The sequence below is a fragment of the Engystomops pustulosus genome, chromosome 2 (genome assembly GCF_040894005.1).
Source record: "Engystomops pustulosus chromosome 2, aEngPut4.maternal, whole genome shotgun sequence".
Taxonomy (NCBI): Eukaryota; Metazoa; Chordata; class Amphibia; order Anura; family Leptodactylidae; genus Engystomops; species Engystomops pustulosus.
The window spans coordinates 264,723,625-264,739,140 of NC_092412.1; the positions used below are offsets into that span (position 1 = coordinate 264,723,625).

At 55.0% G+C, this 15,516-nt stretch overlaps 1 protein-coding gene across 4 annotated transcripts in view; it reads right to left on the reverse strand.

Annotated features, from left to right (window-relative positions):
- HSF2BP (heat shock transcription factor 2 binding protein) overlaps positions 1–15,516 on the reverse strand; it is an 80,524-nt gene that overhangs the window by 42,697 nt on the left and 22,311 nt on the right. For 3 of the 4 annotated variants that reach the window (XM_072139068.1, XM_072139067.1, XM_072139065.1), the window contains exon 2: positions 6,265–6,427. In XM_072139068.1, coding sequence (XP_071995169.1) covers positions 6,265–6,418 — 154 coding nt within the window. In that variant the 5' untranslated portion in view covers positions 6,419–6,427. Of the gene's footprint in view, positions 1–6,264; positions 6,428–6,523; positions 6,864–15,516 lie in introns of those variants that run through there. The other variant, XM_072139066.1, reaches the window with a different exon arrangement.

Consider the following 15,516-nt stretch of genomic DNA (forward strand, 5'->3'; position numbering starts at 1 on the left):
TGTGACGGGGGTATAAGAAGCCGCCCTCCTGGTCATGTGACAGGGGTATAAGAAGCCGCCCTCCTGGTCATGTGATAGGGGTATAAGAAGCCGCCCTCCTGGTCATGTGATAGGAGTATAAGAAGCCGCCCTCCTGGTCATGTGATAGGGGTATAAGAAGCCGCCCTACTGGTCATGTGATAGGGGTATAAGAAGCCTCCCTAATGGTCATGTGATAGGAGTATAAGAAGCCGCCCTCCTGGTCATGTGATAGGGGTATAAGAAGCCGCCCTCCTGGTCATGTGACGGGGGTATAAGAAGCCGCCCTCCTGGTCATGTGACAGGGGTATAAGAAGCCGCCCTCCTGGTCATGTGACAGTGGTATAAGAAGCCGCCCTCCTGGTCATGTGATAGGGGTATAAGAAGCCGCCCTCCTGGTCATGTGACAGGGGTATAAGAAGCCGCCCTACTGTTCATGTGATAGGGGTATAAGAAGCCGCCCTCCTGGTCATGTGATAGGGGTATAAGAAGCCGCCCTACTGGTCATGTGATAGGGGTATAAGAAGCCGCCCTACTGGTCATGTGATAGGGGTATAAGAAGCCGCCCTCCTGGTCATGTGATAGGGGTATAAGAAGCCGCCCTACTGGTCATGTGACGGGGGTATAAGAAGCCGCCCTACTGGTCATGTGATAGGGGTATAAGAAGCCGCCCTACTGGTCATGTGACGGGGGTATAAGAAGCCGCCCTACTGGTCATGTGATAGGGGTATAAGAAGCCGCCCTACTGGTCATGTGATAGGGGTATAAGAAGCCGCCCTACTGGTCATGTGATAGGGGTATAAGAAGCCGCCCTACTGGTCATGTGACAGGGGTATAAGAAGCCGCCCTCCTAGTCATGTGATAAGGGTATAAGAAGCCGCCCTACTGGTCATGTGATAGGGGTATAAGAAGCCGCCCTCCTGGTCATGTGACAGGGGTATAAGAAGCCGCCCTCCTGGTCATGTGAAAGGGGTATAAGAAGCCGCCCTCCTGGTCATGTGACAGGGGTATAAGAAGCCGCCCTACTGGTCATGTGACAGGGGTATAAGAAGCCGCCCTACTGGTCATGTGATAGGGGTATAAGAAGCCGCCCTACTGGTCATGTGATAGGGGTATAAGAAGCCGCCCCCCTGGTCATGTGATAGGGGTATAAGAAGCCGCCCTACTGGTCATGTGATAGGGGTATAAGAAGCCGCCCTACTGGTCATGTGATAGGGGTATAAGAAGCCGCCCTACTGGTCATGTGATAGGGGTATAAGAAGCCGCCCTCCTGGTCATGTGACAGGGGTATAAGAAGCCGCCCTCCTGGTCATGTGATAGGGGTATAAGAAGCCGCCCTCCTGGTCATGTGACGGGGGTATAAGAAGCCGCCCTCCTGGTCATGTGACAGGGGTATAAGAAGCCGCCCTCCTGGTCATGTGATAGGGGTATAAGAAGCCGCCCTCCTGGTCATGTGATAGGAGTATAAGAAGCCGCCCTCCTGGTCATGTGATAGGGGTATAAGAAGCCGCCCTACTGGTCATGTGATAGGGGTATAAGAAGCCTCCCTAATGGTCATGTGATAGGAGTATAAGAAGCCGCCCTCCTGGTCATGTGATAGGGGTATAAGAAGCCGCCCTCCTGGTCATGTGACGGGGGTATAAGAAGCCGCCCTCCTGGTCATGTGACAGGGGTATAAGAAGCCGCCCTACTGGTCATGTGACAGGAGTATAAGAAGCCGCCCTACTGGTCATGTGATAGGGGTATAAGAAGCCTCCCTACTGGTCATGTGACAGGGGTATAAGAAGCCGCCCTACTGGTCATGTGACAGGGGTATAAGAAGCCGCCCTACTGGTCATGTGACAGGGGTATAAGAAGCCGCCCTCCTGGTCATGTGACAGGGGTATAAGAAGCCGCCCTCCCTGGTCATGTGATAGGGGTATAAGAAGCTGCCCTCCTGGTCATGTGACAGGGGTATAAGAAGCCGCCCTCCTGGTCATGTGACAGGGGTATTAGAAGCTGCCCTCCTGGTCATGTGACAGGGGTATAAGAAGCCGCCCTCCTGGTCATGTGACAGGGGTATTAGAAGCCGCCCTACTGGTCATGTGATAGGGGTATAAGAAGCCGCCCTACTGGTCATGTGATAGGGGTATAAGAAGCCTCCCTCCCTGGTCATGTGACAGGGGTATAAGAAGCCGCCCTCCTGGTCATGTGACAGGGGTATAAGAAGCCGCCCTCCTGGTCATGTGACAGGGGTATTAGAAGCCGCCCTACTGGTCATGTGATAGGGGTATAAGAAGCCGCCCTCCTGGTCATGTGATAGGGGTATAAGAAGCCGCCCTCCTGGTCATGTGACAGAGGTATAAGAAGCCGCCCTCCTGGTCATGTGACAGGGGTATAAGAAGCCGCCCTCCTGGTCATGTGATAGGGGTATAAGAAGCCGCCCTCCTGGTCATGTGATAGGAGTATAAGAAGCCGCCCTCCTGGTCATGTGATAGGGGTATAAGAAGCCGCCCTACTGGTCATGTGATAGGGGTATAAGAAGCCACCCTACTGGTCATGTGATAGGGGTATAAGAAGCCGCCCTCCTGGTCATGTGACAGTGGTATAAGAAGCCGCCCTACTGGTCATGTGATAGGAGTATAAGAAGCCGCCCTCCTGGTCATGTGATAGGGGTATAAGAAGCTGCCCTCCTGGTCATGTGACGGGGGTATAAGAAGCCGCCCTCCTGGTCATGTGACAGGGGTATAAGAAGCCGCCCTACTGGTCATGTGACAGGAGTATAAGAAGCCGCCCTACTGGTCATGTGATAGGGGTATAAGAAGCCTCCCTACTGGTCATGTGACAGGGGTATAAGAAGCCGCCCTACTGGTCATGTGACAGGGGTATAAGAAGCCGCCCTCCTGGTCATGTGACAGGGGTATAAGAAGCCGCCCTCCCTGGTCATGTGATAGGGGTATAAGAAGCTGCCCTCCTGGTCATGTGACAGGGGTATAAGAAGCCGCCCTCCTGGTCATGTGACAGGGGTATTAGAAGCCGCCCTACTGGTCATGTGATAGGGGTATAAGAAGCCGCCCTACTGGTCATGTGATAGGGGTATAAGAAGCCTCCCTCCCTGGTCATGTGACAGGGGTATAAGAAGCCGCCCTCCTGGTCATGTGACAGGGGTATAAGAAGCCGCCCTCCTGGTCATGTGACAGGGGTATTAGAAGCCGCCCTACTGGTCATGTGACAGGGGTATAAGAAGCCGCCCTCCTGGTCATGTAACGGGGGTATAAGAAGCCGCCCTACTGGTCATGTGATAGGGGTATAAGAAGCCGCCCTCCTGGTCATGTGATAGGGGTATAAGAAGCCGCCCTACTGGTCATGTGATAGGGGTATAAGAAGCCGCCCTCCTGGTCATGTGATAAGGGTATAAGAAGCCGCCCTCCTGGTCATGTGACGGGGGTATAAGAAGCCGCCCTCCTGGTCATGTGATAAGGGTATAAGAAGCCGCCCTCCTGGTCATGTGATAGGGGTATAAGAAGCCGCCCTACTGGTCATGTGATAGGGGTATAAGAAGCCGCCCTCCTGGTCATGTGATAGGGGTATAAGAAGCCGCCCTCCTGGTCATGTGACAGAGGTATAAGAAGCCGCCCTCCTGGTCATGTGACAGGGGTATAAGAAGCCGCCCTCCTGGTCATGTGATAGGGGTATAAGAAGCCGCCCTACTGGTCATGTGATAGGGGTATAAGAAGCCGCCCTCCTGGTCATGTGATAAGGGTATAAGAAGCCGCCCTCCTGGTCATGTGACGGGGGTATAAGAAGCCGCCCTCCTGGTCATGTGACAGGGGTATAAGAAGCCGCCCTACTGGTCATGTGACAGGGGTATAAGAAGCCGCCCTCCTGGTCATGTGACAGGGGTATAAGAAGCCGCCCTACTGGTCATGTGACAGGGGTATAAGAAGCCGCCCTACTGGTCATGTGACAGGGGTATAAGAAGCCGCCCTACTGGTCATGTGACAGGGGTATAAGAAGCCGCCCTACTGGTCATGTGACAGAGGCATAAAAAGCCGCCCTCCTGGTCATGTGATAGGGGTATAAGAAGCCGCCCTCCTGGTCATGTGACAGAGGTATAAGAAGCCGCCCTCCTGGTCATGTGATAGGGGTATAAGAAGCCGCCCTACTGGTCATGTGATAGGGGTATAAGAAGCCGCCCTCCTGGTCATGTGACAGGGGTATAAGAAGCCGCCCTCCTGGTCATGTGATAGGGGTATAAGAAGCCGCCCTACTGGTCATGTGATAGGGGTATAAGAAGCCGCCCTACTGGTCATGTGACAGGGGTATAAGAAGCCGCCCTACTGGTCATGTGATAGGGGTATAAGAAGCCGCCCTCCTGGTCATGTGACAGGGGTATAAGAAGCTGCCCTCCTGGTCATGTGATAGGGGTATAAGAAGCCGCCCTACTGGTCATGTGACAGGGGTATAAGAAGCCGCCCTACTGGTCATGTGATAGGGGTATGAGAAGCCGCCCTACTGGTCATGTGACAGGGGTATAAGAAGCTGCCCTCCTGGTCATGTGATAGGGGTATAAGAAGCCGCCCTCCTGGTCATGTGACAGGAGTATAAGAAGCCGCCCTACTGGTCATGTGATAGGGGTATAAGAAGCCTCCCTACTGGTCATGTGACAGGGGTATAAGAAGCCGCCCTACTGGTCATGTGATAGGGGTATAAGAAGCCGCCCTACTGGTCATGTGACAGGGGTATAAGAAGCCGCCCTACTGGTCATGTGACGGGGGTATGTAGGGCAGGACTCATGGTCATGTCACGGGGGTGCTTAGGGCAGGACTCATGGTCATGTCACGGGGGTGCTTAGGGCAGGACTCATGGTCATGTCACGGGGGTACGTAGGGCAGGACTCATGGTCATGTCACGGGGGTACGTAGGGCAGGACTCATGGTCATGTCACGGGGGTACGTAGGGCAGGACTCATGGTCATGTCACGGGGGTACGTAGGTCAGGGCTCATGGTCATGTCACGGGGGTGCTTAGGACAGGACTCATGGTCACGTCACGGGGGTACGTAGGGCAGGACTCATGGTCACGTCACGGGGGTACGTAGGGCAGGACTCATGGTCACGTCACGGGGGTACGTAGGGCAGGGCTCATGGTCACGTCACGGGGGTACGTAGGGCAGGACTCATGGTCACGTCACGGGGGTACGTAGGGCAGGACTCATGGTCACGTCACGGGGGTACGTAGGGCAGGACTCATGGTCACGTCACGGGGGTACGTAGGGCAGGACTCATGGTCACGTCACGGGGGTACGTAGGGCAGGACTCATGGTCACGTCACGGGGGTACGTAGGGCAGGGCTCATGGTCACGTCACGGGGGTACGTAGGGCAGGGCTCATGGTCACGTCACGGGGGTACGTAGGGCAGGACTCATGGTCACGTCACGGGGGTACGTAGGGCAGGACTCATGGTCACGTCACGGGGGTACGTAGGGCAGGACTCATGGTCACGTCACGGGGGTACGTAGGGCAGGACTCATGGTCACGTCACGGGGGTACGTAGGGCAGGGCTCATGGTCACGTCACGGGGGTACGTAGGGCAGGACTCATGGTCACGTCACGGGGGTACGTAGGGCAGGACTCATGGTCACGTCACGGGGGTACGTAGGGCAGGACTCATGGTCACGTCACGGGGGTACGTAGGGCAGGACTCATGGTCACGTCACGGGGGTACGTAGGGCAGGACTCATGGTCACGTCACGGGGGTACGTAGGGCAGGACTCATGGTCACGTCACGGGGGTACGTAGGGCAGGGCTCATGGTCACGTCACGGGGGTACGTAGGGCAGGGCTCATGGTCACGTCACGGGGGTACGTAGGGCAGGGCTCATGGTCACGTCACGGGGGTACGTAGGGCAGGGCTCATGGTCACGTCACGGGGGTACGTAGGGCAGGGCTCATGGTCACGTCACGGGGGTACGTAGGGCAGGGCTCATGGTCACGTCACGGGGGTACGTAGGGCAGGACTCATGGTCACGTCACGGGGGTACGTAGGGCAGGACTCATGGTCACGTCACGGGGGTACGTAGGGCAGGACTCATGGTCACGTCACGGGGGTACGTAGGGCAGGACTCATGGTCATGTCACGGGGGTACGTAGGGCAGGACTCATGGTCATGTCACGGGGGTACGTAGGGCAGGACTCATGGTCATGTCACGGGGGTACGTAGGGCAGGACTCATGGTCATGTCACGGGGGTACGTAGGGCAGGACTCACCGCTCTCGGCATGCTCCAGGCGCTGAATGCTCTCCAGGAGATCTTGGTTCAGGATCTGGGGCAGAATTTCCTTCATCTGCATCACCTCAGTGGTCAGCCGCTCCACGTCCTGCCGTCTGACCAATACAAACTCCGCCCCCGAGGATCCCGACATCACTGACACCTGCACGTACACAGGAGGATAGTTCCATCAAGACAACTCATGGAGAGCATTAAACATGAGAAGCTTAGATACATGCTCACACATCATGGCCTTTACCTGGGATAGCCTGGGGCTTTGGTTGTGTGTGGTGGATGTATGGAGTTATCCTGGACATGGGGTCACATACCCCTTCCCCCACACAGACAGTGGCTATGACTTGTTGGATCAGATGATGCCATACATGAAGCCCTGAGATAATGACATCAAGATAAAAAAGAGGAAAGCAGAGGACACCACCACTGCTTGCTGTGATGTAACTAGTTGAGCCCTGCTAATCCACCTTTGTGCTCCTGTCACAGATCGTCTCTGCACGTGACGTCATCGGGGAGCGACGCTCCATCACCATGACAACCTCGGGTCTTACGAAGTTTTAACCCATTTAATTTAATGTGCTATTTACACATTGTAATGACTGAGGAGGAAAATCCCCACATACTGCAGTATATAATAGGATGGATCAGACAATCTAGGGTTAAAACAGTAAAAGTAAAAATAAAAAAAAGTTTAAAATATAAATAAAAAACCAAAAAATTCTAATCCCCCCCCTTTCCCTAGAACTGATATAAATATTAATAAACAGTAAAAATCATAAACACATCAGGTATCGCCGCGTCCGAAAATGCCCGATCTATCAAAATATAATAACGACTTTTCGCTGCGTTTAGCCTGATAACGGAAAATAGCGCCCAAATTCAAAAATGGAACTTTTTGCCATTTTGAAAAATATTAAAAAAAACAATAAAAAGTGATCACAAGGTTGTACAGTCCTAAAAATGATAGCAATGAAAACGCCATCAAAAGTCGCAAAAAACGGCACCACCCACAGCTCAGGCACCAAAGTATGAAAAAGTTATTGGCGCCAGAAGATGGCAAAATCCCCCCCAAATTTTTGTACAGAAGGTTTTAATTTTTGTAAATGTATGAAAACATCATAAAACCCGTATAATGTGTTCTCCCACCCGTGATCGCTGCGACCCAAAGAATAAAGTAGACGCGTCACATGGGCGCTCAGTGACAGCCGTAATATCCAAGCCCACAGGAAAACGGCGCAAATGTGTTTTTTCACCATTTTCACTGCATTTGGAATTTTTTTCCTGCTTCCCAGTACACGGCAGGGAATATTACATACCGTCACTATTAAGTGCAATTTGTAACGCAAAAAATAAGCCCTCGCACAGCTGGAAAAATAAAAGCAGATTTTTGAAGGTGGTGAGTGAAAAGTGGAAGTGAAAAAACTAAAAAGGGCCGGGTCGTGAAGGGGTTAAATGTCGTGGACAGGGCCGCATCGTTCCAGGAGAGTTCCGAGGCCAGGGTACGGAACGGGACAGCATGTTCTCCCACGGACGAGTCCCAGCGGAGGAGGCTCGTGCAGGTTCTTCAAACAGGAATGCCGTGAGAGTAGCCGTGACCGCATCGTCTCTGTCTCTAAGAGGGGAAGCCCAGGCCAGAGCCTTTCCGGAGAGGAGGCTGATGAGAAATCCCCATCATACTTATCGGGCATAGATAGCCTTAGCCCAGGTTCAGCGCCAGGCAGGATAACCGGAGCAGCAAGAGGAGCCGCAGGAGGAGCAGCAGGAGGAGCCGCAGGAGGAGCAGCAGGAGGAGCCGCAGGAGGAGCCTCAGGAGGAGCAGCAGGAGGAGCCGCAGGAGGAGCAGCAGGAGGAGCCTCAGGAGGAGCAGCAGGAGGAGCCGCAGGAGGAGCAGCAGGAGGAGCCGCAGGAGGAGCCGCAGGAGGAGCAGCAGGAGGAGCCGCAGAAGGAGACGCAGGAGGAGCAGCAGGAGGAGCAGCAGGAGGAGCCGCAGGAGGAGCCGCAGGAGGAGCAGCAGGAGGAGCAGCAGAAGGAGCCGCAGGAGGAGCAGCAGGAGGAGCAGCAGGAGGAGCCGCAGGAGGAGCAGCAGGAGGAGCCGCAGAAGGAGCCGCAGGAGGAGCCGCAGGAGGAGCAGCAGAAGGAGCCGCAGAAGGAGCCGCAGGAGGAGCCGCAGGAGCAGCAGGAGGAGCAGCAGGAGGAGCAGCAAGAGGAGCCGCAGAAGGAGCCGCAGGAGGAGCAGCAGGAAGAGCCGCAGGAGGAGCCGCAGGAGGAGCAGCAGGAGGAGCAGCAGAAGGAGCCGCAGGAGGAGCAGCAGGAGGAGCCGCAGGAGCAGCAGGAGGAGCAGCAGGAGGAGCCGCAGGAGGAGCAGCAGGAGGAGCAGCAGGAGGAGCCGCAGGAGAAGCAGCAGGAGGAGCCGCAGGAGGAGCAGCAGGAGGAGCCGCAGGAGGAGCAGCAGGAGGAGCCGCAGAAGGAGCCGCAGGAGGAGCCGCAGGAGCAGCAGGAGGAGCAGCAGGAGGAGCAGCAGGAGGAGCAGCAGGAGGAGCCGCAGGAGGAGCAGCAGGAGGAGACGCAGGAGGAGCCGCAGGAGGAGCAGCAGGAGGAGCCGCAGGAGGAGCAGCAGGAGAAGCAGCAGGAGGAGCCGCAGGAGGAGCCGCAGGAGGAGCAGCAGGAGCCGCAGGAGGAGCAGCAGGAGGAGCCGCAGGAGGAGCAGCAGGAGGAGCCGCAAGAGGAGCCGCAGGAGGAGCAGCAGGAGGAGACGCAGGAGGAGCAGCAGGAGGAGCCGCAGGAGGAGCAGCAGGAGGAGCAGCAGGAGGAGCAGCAGGAGGAGCCGCAGGAGGAGCCGCAGGAGCTTGATGCTGTGGATGAGTTGCCAACAATTGCTGCAGCATGGCGGGACTTGTCCTAACTGTGCACCTTGCACAGCAATCTTCCTGAGCCACGATGGTGGTAAGATCGGACCGGAAAGGTTACGGAACCTCGGCGGGATCCATGGGCGGATCTTACTGTCAGGATCAGTGGAAATGGATATCGGGTGCAGGATCTTAGTGACTCCCCGCACAGCACATTATACACGGACAATGCACTTACATGCACCAGAAAGAAGAAGGTGAACTCCAGGGACCTGAGCGGGGAAGCGACACATGCAGGATATCGGGTGCAGGATCTTAGTGACTCCCCGCACAGCGCATTATACACGGACAATGCACTTACATGCACCAGGAAGGAGAAGGTGAACTCCAGGGACCTGAGCGGGGAAGCGACACATGCAGGATATCGGGTGCAGGATCTTAGTGACTCCCCGCACAGCGCATTATACACGGACAATGCACTTACATGCACCAGGAAGAAGAAGGTGAACTCCAGGGACCTGAGCGGGGAAGCGACACATGCAGGATATCGGACGCAAGATCTTAGTGACTCCCCGCACAGCGCATTATACACGGACAATGCACTTACATGCACCAGGAAGAAGAAGGTGAACTCCAGGGACCTGAGCGGGGAAGCGACACATGCAGGATATCAGGCGCAGGATCTTAGTGACTCCCCGCACAGCGCATTATACATGGACAATGCACTTACATGCACCAGGAAGAAGAAGGTGAACTCCGGGGACCTGAGCGGGGAAGTGACACATGCAGGATATCGGGTGCAGGATCTTAGTGACTCCCCGCACAGCGCATTATACACGGACAATGCACTTACATGCACCGGGAAGAAGAAGGTGAACTCCGGGGACCTGAGCGGGGAAGCGACACATGCAGGATATCGGGCGCAGGATCTTAGTGACTCCCCGCACAGCGCATTATACACGGACAATGCACTTACATGCACCAGGAAGAAGAAGGTGAACTCCAGGGACCTGAGCGGGGAAGTGACACATGCAGGATATCGGGTGCAGGATCTTAGTGACTCCCCGCACAGCGCATTATACACGGACAATGCACTTACATGCACCAGGAAGAAGAAGGTGAACTCCAGGGACCTGAGCGGGGAAGCGACACATGCAGGATATCGGGTGCAGGATCTTAGTGACTCCCTGCACAGCACATTATACACGGTCAATGCACTTACATGCACCAGGAAGGAGAAGGTGAACTCCAGGGACCTGAGCGGGGAAGAGACACATGCAGGATATCGGGGGCAGGATCTTAGTTACTCCCCGCACAGCACATTATACACGGACAATGCACTTACATGCACCAGGAAGAAGAAGGTGAACTCCGGGGACCTGAGCGGGGAAGTGACACATGCAGGATATCGGGCACAGGATATTAGTGACTCCCCGCACAGCGCATTATACACGGACAATGCACTTACATGTACCAGGAAGAAGAAGGTGAACTCCTGGGACCTGAGCGGGGAAGTGACACATGCAGGATATCGGGCACAGGATATTAGTGACTCCCCGCACAGCGCATTATACACGGACAATGCACTTACATGCACCAGGAAGAAGAAGGTGAACTCCGGGGACCTGAGCGGGGAAGTGACACATGCAGGATATCGGGTGCAGGATCTTAGTGACTCCCCGCACAGCGCATTATACATGGACAATGCACTTACATGCATCAGGAAGAAGAAGGTGAACCCCGGGGACCTGAGCGGGGAAGTGACACATGCAGGATATCGGGTGCAGGATCTTAGTGACTCCCCGCACAGTGCATTATACATGGACAATGCACTTACATGCACCAGGAAGAAGAAGGTGAACTCCGGGGACCTGAGCGGGGAAGCGACACATGCAGGATATCGGGGGCAGGATCTTAGTGACTCCCCGCACAGCGCATTATACACGGACAATGCACTTACATGCACCAGGAAGAAGAAGGTGAACTCCGGGGACCTGAGCGGGGAAGCGACACATGCAGGATATCGGCGCAGGATCTTAGTGACTCCCCGCACAGCGCATTATACACGGACAATGCACTTACATGCACCAGGAAGAAGAAGGTGAACTCCAGGGACCTGAGCGGGGAAGCGACACATGCAGGATATCGGGGGCAGGATCTTAGTGACTCCCCGCACAGCGCATTATACACGGACAATGCACTTACATGCACCAGGAAGAAGAAGGTGAACTCCGGGGACCTGAGCGGGGAAGCGACACATGCAGGATATCGGGTACACGATCTTAGTGACTCCCCGCACTGCGCATTATACACGGACAATGCACTTACATGCACCAGGAAGAAGAAGGTGAACTCCGGGGACCTGAGCGGGGAAGCGACACATGCAGGATATCGGGGCAGGATCTTAGTGACTCCCCGCACAGCGCATTATACACGGACAATGCACTTACATGCACCAGGAAGAAGAAGGTGAACTCCAGGGACCTGAGCGGGGAAGCGACACATGCAGGATATCGGGTGCAGGATCTTAGTGACTCCCCGCACAGTGTATTATACACGGACAATGCACTTACATGCACCAGGAAGAAGAAGGTGAACTCCGGGGACCTGAGCGGGGAAGTGACACATGCAGGATATCGGGCGCAGGATCTTAGTGACTCCCCGCACAGCGCATTATACACGGACAATGCACTTACATGCACCAGGAAGAAGAAGGTGAACTCCAGGGACCTGAGCAGGGAAGCGACACATGCAGGATATCGGACGCACGATCTTAGTGACTCCCCGCACAGCGCATTATACACGGACAATGCACTTACATGCACCAGGAAGAAGAAGGTGAACTCCGGGGACCTGAGCGGGGAAGCGACACATGCAGGATATCGGGCGCAGGATCTTAGTGACTCCCTGCACAGCGTATTATACACGGACAATGCACTTACATGCACCAGGAAGAAGAAGGTGAACTCCAGGGACCTGAGCGGGAAGTGACACATGCAGGATATCGGGGGCAGGATCTTAGTTACTCCCCGCACAGCGCATTATACACGGACAATGCACTTACATGCACCAGGAAGAAGAAGGTGAACTCCGGGGACCTGAGCGGGGAAGAGACACATGCAGGATATCGGGTGCAGGATCTTAGTGACTCCCCGCACAGCGCATTATACACAGACAATGCACTTACATGCACCAGGCAGAAGAAGGTGAACTCCGGGGACCTGAGCGGGGGAAGCGACACATGCAGGATATCGGGCGCAGGATCTTAGTGACTCCCCGCACAGTGCATTATACACAGACAATGCACTTACATGCACCAGGAAGGAGAAGGTGAACTCCAGGGACCTGAGCGGGGAAGAGACACATGCAGGATATCGGGCGCAGGATCTTAGTGACTCCCCGCACAGCGCATTATACACAGACAATGCACTTACATGCACCAGGAAGGAGAAGGTGAACTCCAGGGACCTGAGCGGGGAAGAGACACATGCAGGATATCGGGTGCAGGATCTTAGTGACTCCCCGCACAGCGCATTATACACGGACAATGCACTTACATGCACCAGGAAGAAGGAGGTGAACTCCAGGGACCTGAGCGGGGAAGTGACACATGCAGGATATCGGGCGCAGGATCTTAGTGTCTCCCCGCACAGTGCATTATACACAGACAATGCACTTACATGCACCAGGAAGAAGAAGGTGAACTCCAGGGACCTGAGCGGGGAAGTGACACATGCAGGATATCGGGGGCAGGATCTTAGTGACTCCCCGCACAGCGCATTATACACAGACAATGCACTTACATGCACCAGGAAGAAGAAGGTGAACTCCAGGGACCTGAGCGGGGAAGTGACACATGCAGGATATCGGGGGCAGGATCTTAGTGACTCCCTGCACAGCGCATTATACACGGACAATGCACTTACATGCACCAGGAAGAAGAAGGTGAACTCCGGGGACCTGAGCGGGGAAGTGACACATGCAGGATATCAGGTGCAGGATCTTAGTGACTCCCCGCACAGCGCATTATACACAGACAATGCACTTACATGCACCAGGAAGAAGAAGGTGAACTCCAGGGACCTGAGCGGGGAAGTGACACATGCAGGATATCGGGGGCAGGATCTTAGTGACTCCCTGCACAGCGCATTATACACGGACAATGCACTTACATGCACCAGGAAGAAGAAGGTGAACTCCGGGGACCTGAGCGGGGAAGTGACACATGCAGGATATCAGGTGCAGGATCTTAGCGACTCCCCGCACAGCGCATTATACACGGACAATGCACTTACATGCACCAGGAAGAAGAAGGTGAACCCCGGGGACCTGAGCGGGGAAGTGACACATGCAGGATATCGGGCGCAGGATCTTAGTGACTCCCCGCACAGCGCATTATACACAGACAATGCACTTACATGCACCAGGAAGAAGAAGGTGAACTCCGGGACCTGAGCGGGGAAGAGACACATGCAGGATATCGGGCGCATGATCTTAGAGACTCACCGCACAGCACATTATACACGGACAATGCACTTACATGCACCAGGAAGAAGGTGAACTCCTGGGACCTGAGCGGGGAAGAAACACATGCAGGATATCGGGGGCAGGATCTTAGTGACTGCCCGCACAGCGCATTATACACGGACAATGCACTTACATGCACCAGGAAGAAGAAGGTGAACTCCAGGGACCTGAGCAGGGAAGCGACACATGCAGGATATCGCGCGCAGGATCTTAGTGACTCCCCGCACAGCGCATTATACACGGACAATGCACTTACATGCACCAGGAAGAAGAAGGTGAACTCCAGGGACCTGAGCAGGGAAGCGACACATGCAGGATATCGCGCGCAGGATCTTAGTGACTCCCCGCACAGCGCATTATACACGGACAATGCACTTACATACACCAGGAAGAAGAAGGTGAACTCCGGGGACCTGAGCGGGGAAGTGACACATGCAGGATATCGGGTGCAGGATCTTAGTGACTCCCCGCACAGCGTATTATACACGGACAATGCACTTACATGCACCAGGAAGGAGAAGGTGAACTCCGGGGACCTGAGCGGGGAAGCGACACATGCAGGATATCGGGCGCACGATCTTAGTGACTCCCCGCACAGCGCATTATACACGGACAATGCACCAGGAAGAAGAAGGTGAACTCCGGGGACCTGAGCGGGGAAGCTACACATGCAGGATATCAGGTGCAGGATCTTAGTGACGCCCCGCACAGCGCATTATACACGGACAATGCACTTACATGCACCAGGAAGAAGAAGGTGAACTCCAGGGACCTGAGCGGGGAAGCAACACATGCAGGATATCAGGCACAGGATCTTAGTGACTCCCCGCACAGCGCATTATACACGGACAATGCACTTACATGCACCAGGAAGAAGAAGGTGAACTCCAGGGACCTGAGCGGGGGAAGTGACACATGCAGGATATCGGGCGCAGGATCTTAGTGACTCCCCACACAGCGCATTATACACAGACAATGCACTTACATGCACCAGGAAGAAGAAGGTGAACTCCAGGGACCTGAGCGGGGAAGCGACACATGCAGGATATCGGGGGCATGATCTTAGTGACTCCCCGCACATCGCATTATACACGGACAATGCACTTATATGCACCAGGAAGAAGAAGGTGAACTCCGGGGGCCTGAGCGGGGAAGCGACACATGCAGGATATCGGGCGCATGATCTTAGTGACTCCCCGCACAGCACATTATACACGGACAATGCACTTACATGCACCAGGAAGAAGAAGGTGAACTCCGGGGACCTGAGTGGGGAAGCGACACATGCAGGATATCGGGCGCAGGATCTTAGTGACTCCCTGCACAGCGCATTATACACGGACAATGCACTTACATGCACCAGGAAGAAGAAGGTGAACTCCAGGGACCTGAGCGGGGAAGCGACACATGCAGGATATCAGGCGCAGGATCTTAGTGACTCCCCGCACAGCGCATTATACACGGACAATGCACTTACATGCACCAGGAAGAAGAAGGTGAACTCCGGGGACCTGAGCGGGGAAGAGACACATGCAGGATATCGGGTGCAGGATCTTAGTGACTCCCCGCACAGCGCATTATACACAGACAATGCACTTACATGCACCAGGCAGAAGAAGGTGAACTCCGGGGACCTGAGCGGGGGAAGCGACACATGCAGGATATCGGGCGCAGGATCTTAGTGACTCCCCGCACAGTGCATTATACACAGACAATGCACTTACATGCACCAGGAAGGAGAAGGTGAACTCCAGGGACCTGAGCGGGGAAGAGACACATGCAGGATATCGGGCGCAGGATCTTAGTGACTCCCCGCACAGCGCATTATACACAGACAATGCACTTACATGCACCAGGAAGGAGA